This window comes from Galeopterus variegatus, unplaced genomic scaffold (assembly GCF_000696425.1).
Source record: "Galeopterus variegatus unplaced genomic scaffold, G_variegatus-3.0.2 Scaffold2884, whole genome shotgun sequence".
Classification (NCBI taxonomy): Eukaryota; Metazoa; Chordata; class Mammalia; order Dermoptera; family Cynocephalidae; genus Galeopterus; species Galeopterus variegatus.
Window position 1 is genome coordinate 183603 of NW_007728995.1, and position 14725 is coordinate 198327.

General features: G+C 37.0%; 1 protein-coding gene across 1 annotated transcript; it reads left to right on the forward strand.

The window, feature by feature from the left end:
• The first annotated feature begins 2727 nt into the window (after positions 1-2727).
• Positions 2728-3678, forward strand: LOC103599197 (olfactory receptor 10C1-like). Its single transcript, XM_008583302.1, has one exon. It carries the CDS (start codon positions 2728-2730, stop codon positions 3676-3678), a length of 951 nt encoding a protein of 316 aa, XP_008581524.1.
• The last annotated feature ends 11047 nt before the right edge of the window (positions 3679-14725 follow it).

A 14725-nucleotide genomic window follows, 5' to 3' on the forward strand; every position in this document is an offset into this window, starting at 1 on the left:
CACCACTACTTTCCCCCAGGATGTAGCATTCAGGTGGCACTTTTATGTATGTATGTACATGTGGAAGTGTATATGTATGTATGTATGTACTTTTTGCTTTTTCTCTATCCATGATGATGGATGACTAGAAAAAACATGAAATAGCATGGAGGATAATGAATAGGGGGAATGATTAGGAATTGTGATGGAAAATTCCTAAGAGGGAGTTTATATGGGGGTAAATGTATTGTGACATTTCATGTTCATATGTGTACATGCACTTGTATGCCTAATACTTATTGAGTAATTAATCACTTTTCTAAGTGATTATGGGAATTAAATCACTTAATCTTTATAGAAACCTCATAACAAAGGTACAATTGTCATATCCTTTTTTAAATGGGAAAATTGATGAACAGAAAGCTTAAGAAAATGTTAACATTGACCCAGCATTAGGTGGTTGGATTAGCATTTGAACCCAGATAGGATATTTTCAGAATACTCATAACCACTATGCTTCTCGGTATGTATTTGAATGTGTGTTTCTCTCTGAGGGTGTACAGATGTATGTGTATATGTGAGCAAATACATTCTGTACATATGTTTTTGTGAATATGCCTAGTATGTTTGGTTATTGATTATAACTTGGAACCTATAAAAGGATGCTTTTTTATATATACACTGGCTTCATACATTAATGTGGTGTAAACAACGATGTGATATTAAAAAAATTCAGTATAAACATGACCTCAGGTTACACTGATGAACAGATAGACTCCAGAAGAGCCAAAGAGAAATCTCCTCATTCTCTGCCCTTTTCAGGAAAAACGTTATTTAGATTTTTGACTGACTTTTTGAAAAAAACAATCTGAACTGCAGTACACGCACAGAATGAACAAGAAATATTTTGTCAGAAGCTGAGAATTATTAGATTGAGAGAAAAATAATTGTCACAGTCGAGATATTTTCGGGAGATCAGATTTAACTTCAGAAAACACAAAATGCTCTAACGGGCCGAATATATATGCAGTCAGAGTAAAGCTTAACATTTAAATGTTTTTTTGTTACATGAGCACTTATTACTCGTTAAAGGTGGTAGATGTAATGGTAAGCAAAAATAAATAAAAATACAAAATTCCAGCGTCTGTGTTTGGGTGTTAGGCTACTTTCAGGAAGAAAGCAGCAAGTAATTGTCACTGGAGTAGTATAAGTGCTGTCATAGAAGCTATGGGATAATGGGATTGCAGTGAAGGGGGAGTGTAACTGACTAGTATGGGGACAAAAGAGGGCAGGAGTCAGGGAAAGCCTTCAAAGAGGAGATGAAGCTATGCTGGAACTTGAAGATAGTTCATTACGTGGACAATCAAGCCCACATGGGAAAATAGTTTGCTATAACTATAACATGAGGTCCATTTGGGTAAGGAGTGAGATAAAAGTTATCAATTGTAAGTGACCTGATCCATAGATTTTCATAAATCATATACTCCCATGTTCATTGCAGCGCTATTTACAACAGCCAAGAATTGGAACCAGCCTAAATGCCCATCATTGGATGAGTGGATAAGGAAAATGTGGTATATCTACACAATGGAATACTACTCTATAAAAAAAGAACTGAAATACTACCATTCATAGCAACATGGATCCACTTAGAGAAAATTATATTAAGTGAAATAAGCCAGGCAGAGAAAGAGAAATACCACATGTTCTCACTTATTTGTGAGAGTTTAAATAAATAAATATAGAAACAAATAAATGGGGGTTGGGGGAAGAAGACACAATAATCACAGCAATTCCTTGAACTTGTTAAGACAAGTGAACAGATATGATGTTGAAGGGGGGGCAGACGGGAGAGGAAGGGGGTAAAAGGGAGAATTAGTAAAGGGCCACAAAAATCAACTATATTATATATCGGTAAATTAAAATTTAAAAAAATAAAGAAAGACAAAAGAAATTTAAAATTTAACTTGAGGATAATGATAGCTTTCACTTAGCAAGGACCACTCTGATGGAGAAAGGATGGCAGATGAGTAATATCAGGCACAGAATGACAATATTATCTGAGCAGTACAATGCAGATGTGATGGGAACGGCTGTGCTGAGGTCTTCCCATGGTGGCTCCTTCTTGTCTTTCACATCTCAGCTCATCCTTCTCATTTTCAAGAACCCTCTCTGACCACATAATCTAAATTGGACAGTCAACAGGATACATCCTCATTTTAGTTCTCTGCATTGCAGCAAATGTTTCTTTATTAAATTATTACTTAATTTCTGTTTTTCTCCACTAAAATATAAGTTCCATGTGGGGAGAAATAGTTTCTGTACACTTCTAAATGCCAGGACCTACAAAGAAATTGCAAAGTACTCTAGGTCAATACTTGTTGAATGAATGGGTGGAGAAAGCAAGTCAGTGGTAACACAAATTGACAAAAGTGAACAGACATGACAGTTTCTTCATATGGTAGGAGTTAAAAAAGAGATCTAGGGAGAATTAAGAAGAAATAAACATTTTTCTATTTTACAAATTGTGGCTAAATATATTTTGAACAAATCAACTGATATGGTGAACATACAATAGAATTTGGTTTTAAAAAATATGAGAATGAGTGTAACTTCTAAACATTTGAATTTTAAAATTGCAGGTAAGAAATTTATCTCTCTGCCCTACAAAAATTCTTTAATATAACAACTTATTTCTCTCCTTTTAAGGAATATGTCTGGTGACTTTGCCGTTCTCTTTTCCAGATTATGAGCCTCAATTTTTCCTTGCGGCAGGACGACAGCATGGCTGTCAAACAATTTGCATTTGCCAAATTCTCTGAGGTCACTGAACAGTGTTTCCTTCTATTTACCCTCAGCCTACTCATGTTCTTAGCATCACTGATGGGCAATGCTCTCATAGCTCTTACTATCTGGACCAACCCAGGCCTCCACACCCCCATGTACTTCTTCCTGGCCAACTTGTCCCTCCTGGAGATTGGCTACACTTGCTCCGTCATACCCAAGATGCTACAGAGTCTTGTGAATGAGGCCCGAGGAATCTCTCGGGAGGGTTGTGCCACACAGATGTTTTTCTTTTTATTTTTTGGTATCAGTGAGTGTTGCCTGTTGGCAGCCATGGCTTTTGACCGCTATATGGCCATCTGTTCCCCACTCCACTATGCAACACAGATGAGTCGTTGGGTGTGTGTCCAGTTGGCACTCATTTGTTGGGGAGTGGGGTGCATGGTAGGCTTGGGTCAGACCAATTATATTTTCTCCTTGGACTTCTGTGGCCCCTGTGAGATAGACCACTTCTTCTGTGACCTCCCACCCATCCTGGCACTCGCCTGTGGGGATACGTCCCATAACGAGGCTGCGGTTTTTGTTGTGGCAATTCTTTGCATTTCCAGCCCATTTTTACTGATCATTGCATCCTATGGCAGGATTCTAGCTGCAGTGCTGCTCATGCCCTCACCTGAAGGCCGCCATAAGGCTCTTTCCACCTGTTCTTCTCACCTGCTCGTAGTTACACTCTTCTATGGCTCAGCTTCTGTCACCTATTTGAGGCCCAAGACCAGCCATTCACCAGGAACAGATAAACTCCTAGCCCTCTTTTATACAGTGGTGACACCCATGCTGAACCCCATCATCTATAGTTTACAGAACAAGGAAGTCAAGGCAGCTCTCCGGAGAACACTGGGCAAAAGAAATGTTTGACTATTGGATAGGTAGCAGAGGAACATGCAGATCTGCTCTTCAGAAATGAAGCACACACAACCCAAGAGTAAACAAACAAAAAACAGCATTTTTCCCCTTTCAAGGAACATCTTTAATAACAGTGATGATAATTTTGGAGTCATCTCTGTATTCATAGCTAAAGTTCTGATTGCCAAAATGTGAAAGAAAGCTGCCTAGTAAAGAATTTGAGTAGGTGAGTCCAACATTAGACACGATTTCCAAAATATTTTAGTCTAGGCTTGCTGTATAAATTACCAGGTAATGCCTCAGCAGACTGGCAAAATCTCAGTCTACTTTCAAGCATTTTCTAGTGCCTGAGGGGCCTATCTAACTTCTGCCCCAGTCCCAAGAGTGTGTGTTCCCACATAGGCCTGTCCCATATGACTCTCAATTCCCTAGTAACTCTATGAAGTGCATTATTTTCTTCAAAAAATAAAAATTTTCAACTAATTATTGCTACACAATACAGAGTCAAAGCATTGTTTTTGTGATTTGCATCTACCGCAAACATATGTAAACATTAAAAAAAAAAGCATACTGTTAAGTTTCAATGGTATTCTTTAAAGAATATTAAACAAAAAACATGGGAAAGTTCTACTGTATTCCTTTCTTTAAAGAATATTAAACAAAAAACATGGGAAAGTTCTACTGTATTCCTAAGGTGAAAATGTCTTTAAAAGAATGAAACGTAATGTTAAAACGCCATGATAGAAGAAAAAAACTGAAATAAAAACAATTAATGTAATTACTAGTATAACCTAATTTATTTTTATGCAATTTAAATATTTACATATGTGCCGATGAATACTGACTTAATATACTAGGAGATCATCCAGAAAATTGCTCCTAAAAGAAATGAACATTGTTACAGCTCAACTCATTAGCTCTAGGCACCCATGGAGACACTGCCTTGGATTTGAAAATTTAGTTATTAGAAAGGTGCTGTGTTAACCTTTGATCTATGATAAACTAATAGCTACTCATATAGTAGTAGTAATATGACAAACAGTGGACAACTGTGACTGCTTCCATGACTTAATTTAAGGCTATCTACCAAATAGAGAGATTTAGTCCTCTCTCATAAAGTGATATTTCTACTAATGGGGGATAATATTTATACCACTAATGAAAACATAATACTTCATGGTTTTCATTTATATATGTGCATATAGTAATTAATAATGGCAACAATCTGAACATGCAGAAATAACTGACTAATTAACATTTCTGTGACAATTATAGGCAGAAATTATATGCAGGTATTAGAGGTGATAACTTATTAGTCTGTTTATTAATTAGAAAGCAGTGAATGTTTTATTAAACGTTAAAGCAAGTTCAAAAGAATTTGCATAATATGACCCCTTTTCTGCTTTTATAGTGCGTATTGATCATTATGTAATATATATATGTACTGAAACATCACATTGTACCCCATGAAAATTTAGAATTATTATAGGACAACTAAAAGTCAAATAAAATAAGAAAAATACCTTTATCTTCCACATATGAATGAGAACATGTGGAATCTATTTCTTTCTGCACCTGGCTTATTTCCCTGAACATAGTTTTCTCCAACTCATCCATATTGCTGCAAATCACAGAATTTCATTTATTTATATGACTGAGTAGTATTGTGTAGTGCATATATGCCACATTTTCTTTAATCACCTGCAGAAAGACTTTTAGGCTGGTTCCAACTGTTGGTTATTGTGAAGACAGCCATTATAAAAGGGAGTGCAGGTGTAACTTCACCTTGTTCATTTCCTTTCCTTTGGATATACACAAAGGAGTAGGATTGCTGGATCGTATGGTACTTCTATTCATAGTTGTCTGAGAAATCTCCAGACTTTTTGTTGTTTGTTGTTGTTGTTGTTTGTTTGTTTGTTTGTTTTTGTCTTTTTCGTGACCGGTAAGGGGATCGCAACCCTTGGCTTGGTGTTGCCAACACCGCGCTCAGCCAGTGAGTGCACCGGCCATCCCTATATAGGATCCAAACCCATGGTGTGAGCACCGCTGCACTCCCAAGCGCCTCACTCTCCCGAGTGTGCCACGGGGCTGGCCCCAGACTGTTTTCTATAGTGGCTGTACTAATTAGCATTCCCACCAACAATATGTAAGACTTCCCCTTTCTTTGTATCTTTGTCAGCATTTGTTATTTTCTGTCTTTTTGGTAGTAGCCATCCTAAATAGGGTGAGATGATATCTCATTGTGGTGTGGAAGCTTAAAAATTCAATCTTATAGAAGTAGAGACTAGAATACGGTAACTGGTGACAAGGGGAAAGGCAAGACAGGGAGAGGGTGGTCAGTGAATACAAAATATTAGAGAGATAGGAAGAATGGATCTAGGGTTCTACAGTAATATAGGGAGATTACAGTTAACAGCAAAGTACTGTGTATCTTTGAAGAGCTAAACAAGATGATGTATATTTCTAACACAAAGAAGTGGCAGATCTTTGAGATGATGGATATACTAAGCACCATATGCTCATTGCACACAATATGAATGTACCCAAATATAATGTCGTACTCCATAAATGCATACAATTATCATGGGTCATTTAAGAAAAAATAAGTTAAAAAGATATAGAAAGAGAGAAATAATGAGTAGAATAGTGGTTAGCAGAGGCGGGGAATGTTGGTAGAACTGTACAAAGTTACAGTTAGATAAGGAGAATAAGCTCTGGGGACCTAGGGTGACAATAGCTAATAACATTGTGCTGTATATTTCAAGAAAGCCAGAAAAAAAGGATCTCGAATGTTATAACCATGAAGAAATGATAAATGTTTAGGTGACAGATAAGCTAACTATTCTTATTAGATCATTATACAGTATATTCAAGTACTGAAACTACAAACCGTACAATGAAAGGTATACAATGAAAAAGAATTAAAATAAAAAAATCGTTTTTCTTAAAAGATATATGATACATGCTTTTGAGAACAATTTGTTAAATATATTGAGGTGTAAAGATTAAAATTTAATTTGGTGATATTCTTGCAAGCCAGCAATAACCACTGTAAATATTTGAAGTAATTTATTTTAGCCTATTTATTTCTACTGACCGCATACCCACACAATTCACTTCCATGACAGATTATGTTAAATTGTGGTTTATGTACACAATGAAATACTACTCAGCCATAAAAAGAATGAAATTCTACCATTTGTAGCAATGTGGATGAGCCTGGAGAAAATTATTCTAAGTGAAACAACCCAGGTACGGAAAGAGAAATACCACATGTTCCACTTATTACCAGGAAACTGAAGGCAGAAGCAACTTGTCCCCACAGGCAAACATGGACTGGTATATCCGGAGTTATAGCCCTGATGTTTAGGCTTCTTTCTAACTAGTGGGATTTTATTTTTGGCTGGTTTTATTTATTTATATTTGAAAGCCTCTCCTTTGGTTTTAATCAGAAATAGTCTATGTAAACAATAACAACTTTTGACTCATATTTAAGAATAATGCTAAAGAAAACATAAAAAATACCTAAAGTGATGACTATCTTTGAAGTAAACACATTGTAATCCTCTTTTGTAGGTAGACCATGCCCTCTGTTTACATAAAAATCCAGTCACAAGTATGTTCTGTTACAAACTTCGAAAGCAAATAGATTTTTAGAATGTGCTAAGGTTAATTGGATTCACTAATGAATAAATCTGCAGGGTATAAAGAACAAGTTGTTTAGGACTTAAAAATACGTCTATATAAGTAAAGAGACAGTTTGCCAAAGGAATTTATTACCTTTGTAGCTCTTACGACTATTTTCTGTACCAATTTTTAAAAATGTATCATCTTATTAGCTTCTACAGGTAACTTCTCAACTTACAAAACTAAAGCAGGGGTTGGTTTGCAACCTCTAACCAGTGGGCCAAATCTGACCTGCTGCCTGTTTGAATAAATGCAGTTTTATTAGAACACAACTACTTTCAGTGACATACTGTCTATATACGGCTTCTTTAGTTGCTAGAAAGGTTGTGTCACAAAGACTAAAGTATTAAATATCTGGTTTTATATATAAAATGCTTGCTGACCCTTATTATCTATTGAAAGAAACTTAAGAAACTTACCAACAAAGTGGAATGTGTGAAATTTGTTTGGATCTCAATTTGAAGAAACTAAGATAAGTCATTTTTAAGACAGGAAAATCTAAACATAGGCTGATAGATAATAATAAAACAATTGCTGGTGAAGATGGCAGACTAGAGGAGCCCAGTACATGTTTCTCCAGCAGAAGAAGACCAGAGCAGCACCAACACTACCACCATAGCAGTTGCCAGTGCCATTGTCCATTCCCAGGAATGTCACCTGCCTTCCCTAAGAGAGGTTTGTCCTGCTTGCTGCCTCTGTGGCCTGCAGTGCAGCCACTACCACTGCTGTCTCCATAGTTTCCAGCAGCCAGCCATGCTACAAAATACCTGCTATGCTGATGCTGGTCCTGCCACCAGAGTGGATCACGGGAACCTAGGCAGTGCAGCCATGCCCTAGCCACACCAGCCGCCTCGGCAACATGGGGGACTCACCACTGCCACTACACTAGCCATACCAGCCATGCGCGGGACCCTTGACTGCCATAACCCAGCTGTAACAGCCACCCTGGAATCTGCAAAAAATCCCTCCACCACCATACCAGTCACCCTGGCCAAGAGTGGGACCCTCTGCTGCTGCCATGACAGCCACACTGACTGCACAAGGTACCCCCCACTGCTGTTGCACCAGCCACCCCAGTGGTAAAAGCCACCTTGGCTGCATACAGGCCTCCCTACCACTGCCCACTTGACTGTATTGACACAAGGAAGTTCACAAGTGGACTACTCATAAGAGGTGAGCGACCTACGTCATAGTGGACTAATCCAGAGGGGGAATTACACTGCCCATGAGGTTTTGCAACTGGGGGTGGGAGCTACATGTACAGCCCTCACAACTTCCTGTACCCAGGGAGAGACACATGCAGAGCCTCTAAGGAGTGCAGAAACCCAGTATACCCAAAGAGAGTACAGAAGAAAATTCCCAGCTACCAACTGGAGGCAGAAAAGACCCTGGAGGAGCCTCTGCCAGTAGAAACAAAGAAAGAGAAAAACCACCCATCTTCACCCATTCAAACTGAGGAGCTCCAGGTATACCCCAGTGCATCTATCAGGGTCATGGAACACTACATGGGGTGCCAACGAACTGACCCAGGGTCACACACTGCCACAAAATAGTGACAGAGCACCCAGTCACTTCTCCCAAGAACTTGAGAGCTTGCCTATATCCTCAGTGAGCCAACACATTGTCACTAATCTCAGTAAGGAGCCAGTAAGTGCACCTGTTCCCAGGCCATGTAGGCACTCACATGCAACTCTGATATTAAATACAGCCAAAGTAACTGCATGGAGACCACAAGACTGTGTCTACCTGGAACCAATAATGTTCTAGATAAAACATACTGATAGGATGGAGTCTTATCTCCACAAAAGCCACACCAAAATAATAGAAAAAGCAACTACTGTATCAGCTGAGCAGACATCAATGCAGGGATAAAAGGACAGTGGGGGAAAAAAACAAAAAACAAAAAAAAAAGAAAATATGACACCACCAGTGATTACAATTATTCTTACGTACCAGACCCTATAAATCCTATATAGCAAGAAACACTTGAAATGGCTGAAAAAGGAATTCTGAGCAACAATCTTAAGGAAGCTCAGTGAGATGCAAGAGGACTTAGAAGACACAACAAAATGAGAAAAACAATCCAGGATGTGATAAAGGAAATTTCCAAAGAGATAGGTACTTTAAAAAGAATATAGCAGACTCCTTAAGTATTCATTCAATGAAGCAAAAAACAAAATCAAGAGCTTAAGCAGCAGGCTAGAGCAAGCAGAATAAAGAAGTTCTGATCTCAAATACAGTTTTTTTTCAAAATAACCCAGGCAGGCAAAAAAGAAAAAGAAAAAGAAAGAATGAAAGAAAGAAAAAACAATTTTAATAAAATGAAGAAAATAAAAGAGAGCTAGCATAGGGCCGAGCCCGTGGTGCACTCGGGAGAGTGCGGCTCTGGGAGCGCAGTAGCGCTCCTGCCCCGTGTTCGGATCCTATATAGAGATGACTGGTGCACTCACAGCACTCCCTGGCTGAGCGCGGTGCAGCTGGTCTCAAAAGGGACAAAAAATAAATAAATAAATAAAAAGAGAGAGAGATCTAGCATAAAACCTTAAGTGCATAAACATCTAAATCATGGATGTTCCAATAGGGAAGAGAAAAGGAAAGGAATTGACAACATACACAATGAAACAATACTGGAAAACTTCTTGGATATTGGGAGAGACAAGGACTTTTGATCCAAGAGTCTCAAAGATTCCCAAGACAGATTCAATCCAGAAAGGTCCTCTCTGAGACATGTTATAGTTGAGCCGGAAAAAGTCAAAGACAAAGGGAGAATCCCCAAAACAACAAGATAAAAGTACTAAGTCACCTAGAAGGGAGTTCCCATCAGACTAACCACAGATTTCTCAGCAGAAACCCTTTAGGCCAGAAGCCAATGGGATGAAATATTCAGAAAACAAAGAGAAAAAAATCTGCCAGCCAAGAATACAATGTTTAGCAAGGCTATCCTTCAGATTTGGAGGGAAAATAGTATACTTCCCAGACAAGCAAAAAAGTGCCTGAGTTCACCACCACATGCCCAGCCCTTCAAGAAGTTCTTGAAGGAGTCCAGCAAATGGAATCTGAAAATGATAGAATGAATACAGGAGAAAGAAGAAAACCTATTGGTTGAACAGATGTGCAAATGACAAAGAGAAAGAAACTTCATCTTACAACCTACCCCTTCAAAACCCACAAATACTGAACATGAACAGCAAAAGGAAAAGAAAGGAACAAAACATATGTACAACAGCCAAATCAAAATAAATAAAACACTATGATTACTACTTTCAACGACAATATTAAATGTCAATGGATTGAATTCCCCACTCAAAAGACATAGATTGGCCGATTGGATTAGAAAGCTAGACCCAACTACACACAGCCTACAAGAAACTGACTTCACTTTTAAAGACTCACACAGACTAACTGTGAAGGGATATAAGAAGATATACCACACAAATTAAACCAAAAAGGAGCCAGAATAGCCATTCTCATATCAGATAAAATAGACAGTAAACCTAAAATCATAAAAAGTGATGAAGAAGACCATTATATAATGGTAAAGGAATGTATCTAGAAAGAAGACATAAGAATCATAAATATATATGCACCCAACACCGGACACCCATAACTGTAAAGCAAGTATTATGAGACCTAAAAAGAAGGCTAGACCCCCCAATACAATAATAGTGGAGGACTTCAAAACACCTCTCTCAACAGTGGACAGATCACCTAGGCAACAAATTAATGAGAAAAACAGGCCTTAAACTACACATTAGACCAATTGGATGGGGGAGCCATCTACAGAACATTTCCTCCAACAACTACAGCATATACTTTATTTTCTTTAGTACATGGACCATTCGCCAGGACAGACCACATGTTAGGTCACAAATCAAATCTCAACAAATTTTAAAAAATTGAAATCATTTCAATTATTTTTTCTGATCACAACAAATAAAGCTAGAAATCAATACAAGCAAAACTCTGGAAACTATACAAATACATGTAAATCAAACAACATGCTCCTGAAGGACATGGGGTCAAATAAGAAATGAAACAATAATCTTAAAAATAATGAACATAAAGACACATCATACCAAAACCTGTAAGATATTGCAAAAGCATTACTAAGAGGGAATTCAATTGCAAAAAAAGCTTACACCAAAAGACTAGAAAGACTTCAAATAAACAACCTAACATTACACATCAAAGAACTAGAAAAATAACAATTAAGACCAGAGCAGAAAGAAATGAAATAGACAACAGAAAAATGATGCAAACGATCAAGAAAACAAAATCTGGTTTTTTTGAGAAAGTAAACAAAATAGACAAACCATTATGAAGACTAACTAAAAAGACAAGAGAGAAAACCTGAATTAAAAAAATCAGAAATGAAAAAGGAGACATTACAACAGATACCACAGAAATACAAAGAATCATTAGAGGCTATCACAAATACCTACACACCAACAAATTTGAAAACCTGGAAGAACAGATAAATTTCTGGGCACATGGGAACTACTGAGAATGAACAAAGAAGAAACAAAAAACCTGAACAGAACAATAATGAACAAGATTGAAGCAGTAATCAGCAGTCTCCCAAGAAAGAAAACCCCAGGTCAGGATGGCTTTACTGCTGAGCTCTACCAAACATTTAAAGAGGAATTAATACCAGTTCTCCTCAAGCTATTCCAAAATATCAAAACAGCGACCATTCCCTCAAACACTCTATAAGGCCAGCATCACTCTGATATCAATATCATGTAATGACAGAAGAAAAAAAAAAAAAAAAAACCATAGGCAAGTATACCTGATGAACAAATATCCAAAAATTTGCAGCAAAATATTGGGAGCCCCAATCAGACTAACATCAGACTATTTTTCATAAAGCCAGAGAGGAATGGAATGATATATTTAAAACACTAAAAGATAGATTGCCAGGCAAGAATACATTACCCCACAAGGCTATCCTTCTGAAATGAAGGGCAAATAGTATATTTCTCAGACAAAAAAAAAACTGTGGGAGTTCACTAACACATGACAACATTTACAAGAAATTTTCAAGGGAGTACTGGGTTTGGTACCTGAAAAATAACTACCATTGCCATAAGAACTCAAGAAAAATCAAAACCCACTAGTAAAATAAAAATGCCAACAATGAAGAAGGAAGAAAAAGTTTATCTACAACCTAAGAAACCATCAAATGAAGAAGACAAACAGTAAATCAGAAAGAAAGGAACAAAAGACACTTAAGACATCCAAGGAAAAATCAATAAAATCAACACTTTTCAATAACAATTCAATGGAAAAGGATTAATTTCCCCAATCAAAAGACACAGACTGGCTGACTGGATTAAAAAGGAGGACCCAACTATATGCTGCCTTCAGGAGACCCACCTCACCTATAAATACTCACATAGACTAAGAGTAAAAGGATGGAAAATGATTTACCATGCAAATAGAAATGAAAAATGAGCTGGGGTAGCTAATCTTATATCTGATAAAATAGACTTTAAACTAAAAACCATAAAAAGAGATAATGACGGCCACTACATAATAATAAAAGGATTGATCCATCAAGAAGACATAACAATCATTAATGTATACGCACCCAATATCGGAGCAGCCAGATTTATAAAGCAAACTCTATTAGACATAAAGAAGGAAATAGACACTAATACCATAATAGCAGGGGAACTGAACACCCCACTCTCAATATTGAAGAGATCATTTAGGCAAAGAATCAACAGAGAAGCACAAGATCTAAACAACATTTTAGACCAATTGGATTTGGCAGATATCTACAGAACATTCCATTCAACAACCTCAGAATATTCATTCTTCTCATACGCACATGGATCATTCTCCAGGATAGATCACATGCTAGGTCACAAATCAAGTCTCAACAAATTCAAAAAAATTGGAATTATCCCATGTATTTTTTCAGACCACAATGGATTAAAATTAGAAAACGATAACAAATGAAATTCTGGAAACTATACAAACCCATGGAAATTAAACAGCATTCTACTTAATGACATGGGTCCAAGAAGAAATCAAACAGGAAATCAAAAAATTTATTGAAACTAATGAAAACAAGTATACATTATACCAAAATATGTGGGATACTGCAAAAGCAGTACTAAGAGGGAAATTTATTGCATTAAATGCTTACTTAAGAAGAATGGAAAGATGGCAAGTGAACAACCTAATTCTTCACCTTAAAGAACTAGAAAAAAAAGAACAATACAAACCCAAAGTTAGTAGATGGAAAGAAATTATTAAGATCAGCACAGAACTAAATGAAATAGAAACACCAAAAATGATACAAAAGATGAATGAAACTAAAATTTATTTTTTGAAAAGATAAATAAAATAGACAAACCATTAGCAAGGCTAACAATAAAAAGAAGAGAGAAGGCCCAAATAACAAAAATTAGAAATGAAAAAGGTGATATTACAACTGATATCTCTGAAATACAAGGAATCATTAGAGACTACTATAAACGACAATCTGTCAACAAATTTGAAAATCTAGAGGAAATGGATAAGGTTCTGGACACACACAAACTACCAAAACTGAGCAAAGATGATGTAGAAACTCTGAACAGACCAATAACAATAAAAGACATTGAAGCTTCTATCAGAAGGCTCCCAACAAAGAAATGCCCAGGAATAGATGGATTCCCAGCAGAATCTACCAAACATTCAAAGAGGAATAGACACCAATTCTCTACAAACTATTCCAAAAGATTGAAACAGAGGCAATTCTCCCAAACTCATTCTATGAAGCAAATACCACCCTGATACCGAAACCAGGGAAAGATACAAAAAAAGTAGAAAACTACAGTCCAATATCCTTGATGAATATAGATGCAAAAATCCTCAATAAAATGCTAGCTAATACAGCAATGCATATGCAAAGTTATGCACTATGATCAAGTGGGATTCATCCCAGGGATGCTAGGTTGGTGCAACTTACGCAAATCAATAAATGTGATACACCATATCAATAAAATCAAACACAAGGACCATATGATCATCTCTATAAATGCTGAAAAAGCATTTGATAAAATCAGCACTGGTTCATGATAAAGACTCTCCACAAATTAGGTGTACATGGAAAGTATTTCAACATAATTCAAGCCATGTATGAAAAATCCACTGCCAATATCATCCTGAATGGGAACAGAAACTAGACAAGGATGCCCACTCTCACCACACCTATTCAACATAGTGTTGGAAGTACTAGCCAGAGCAATCAGAGAAGACAAGGAAAAAAGGACATCCAGATTGGAAAAGATGAAGTCAAACTGTCCCACTTTGCAGATGACATGATCCTATATATCAAACAGCCTAAAACCTCTACAAAAAAACTCTTGGAGTTGATAAA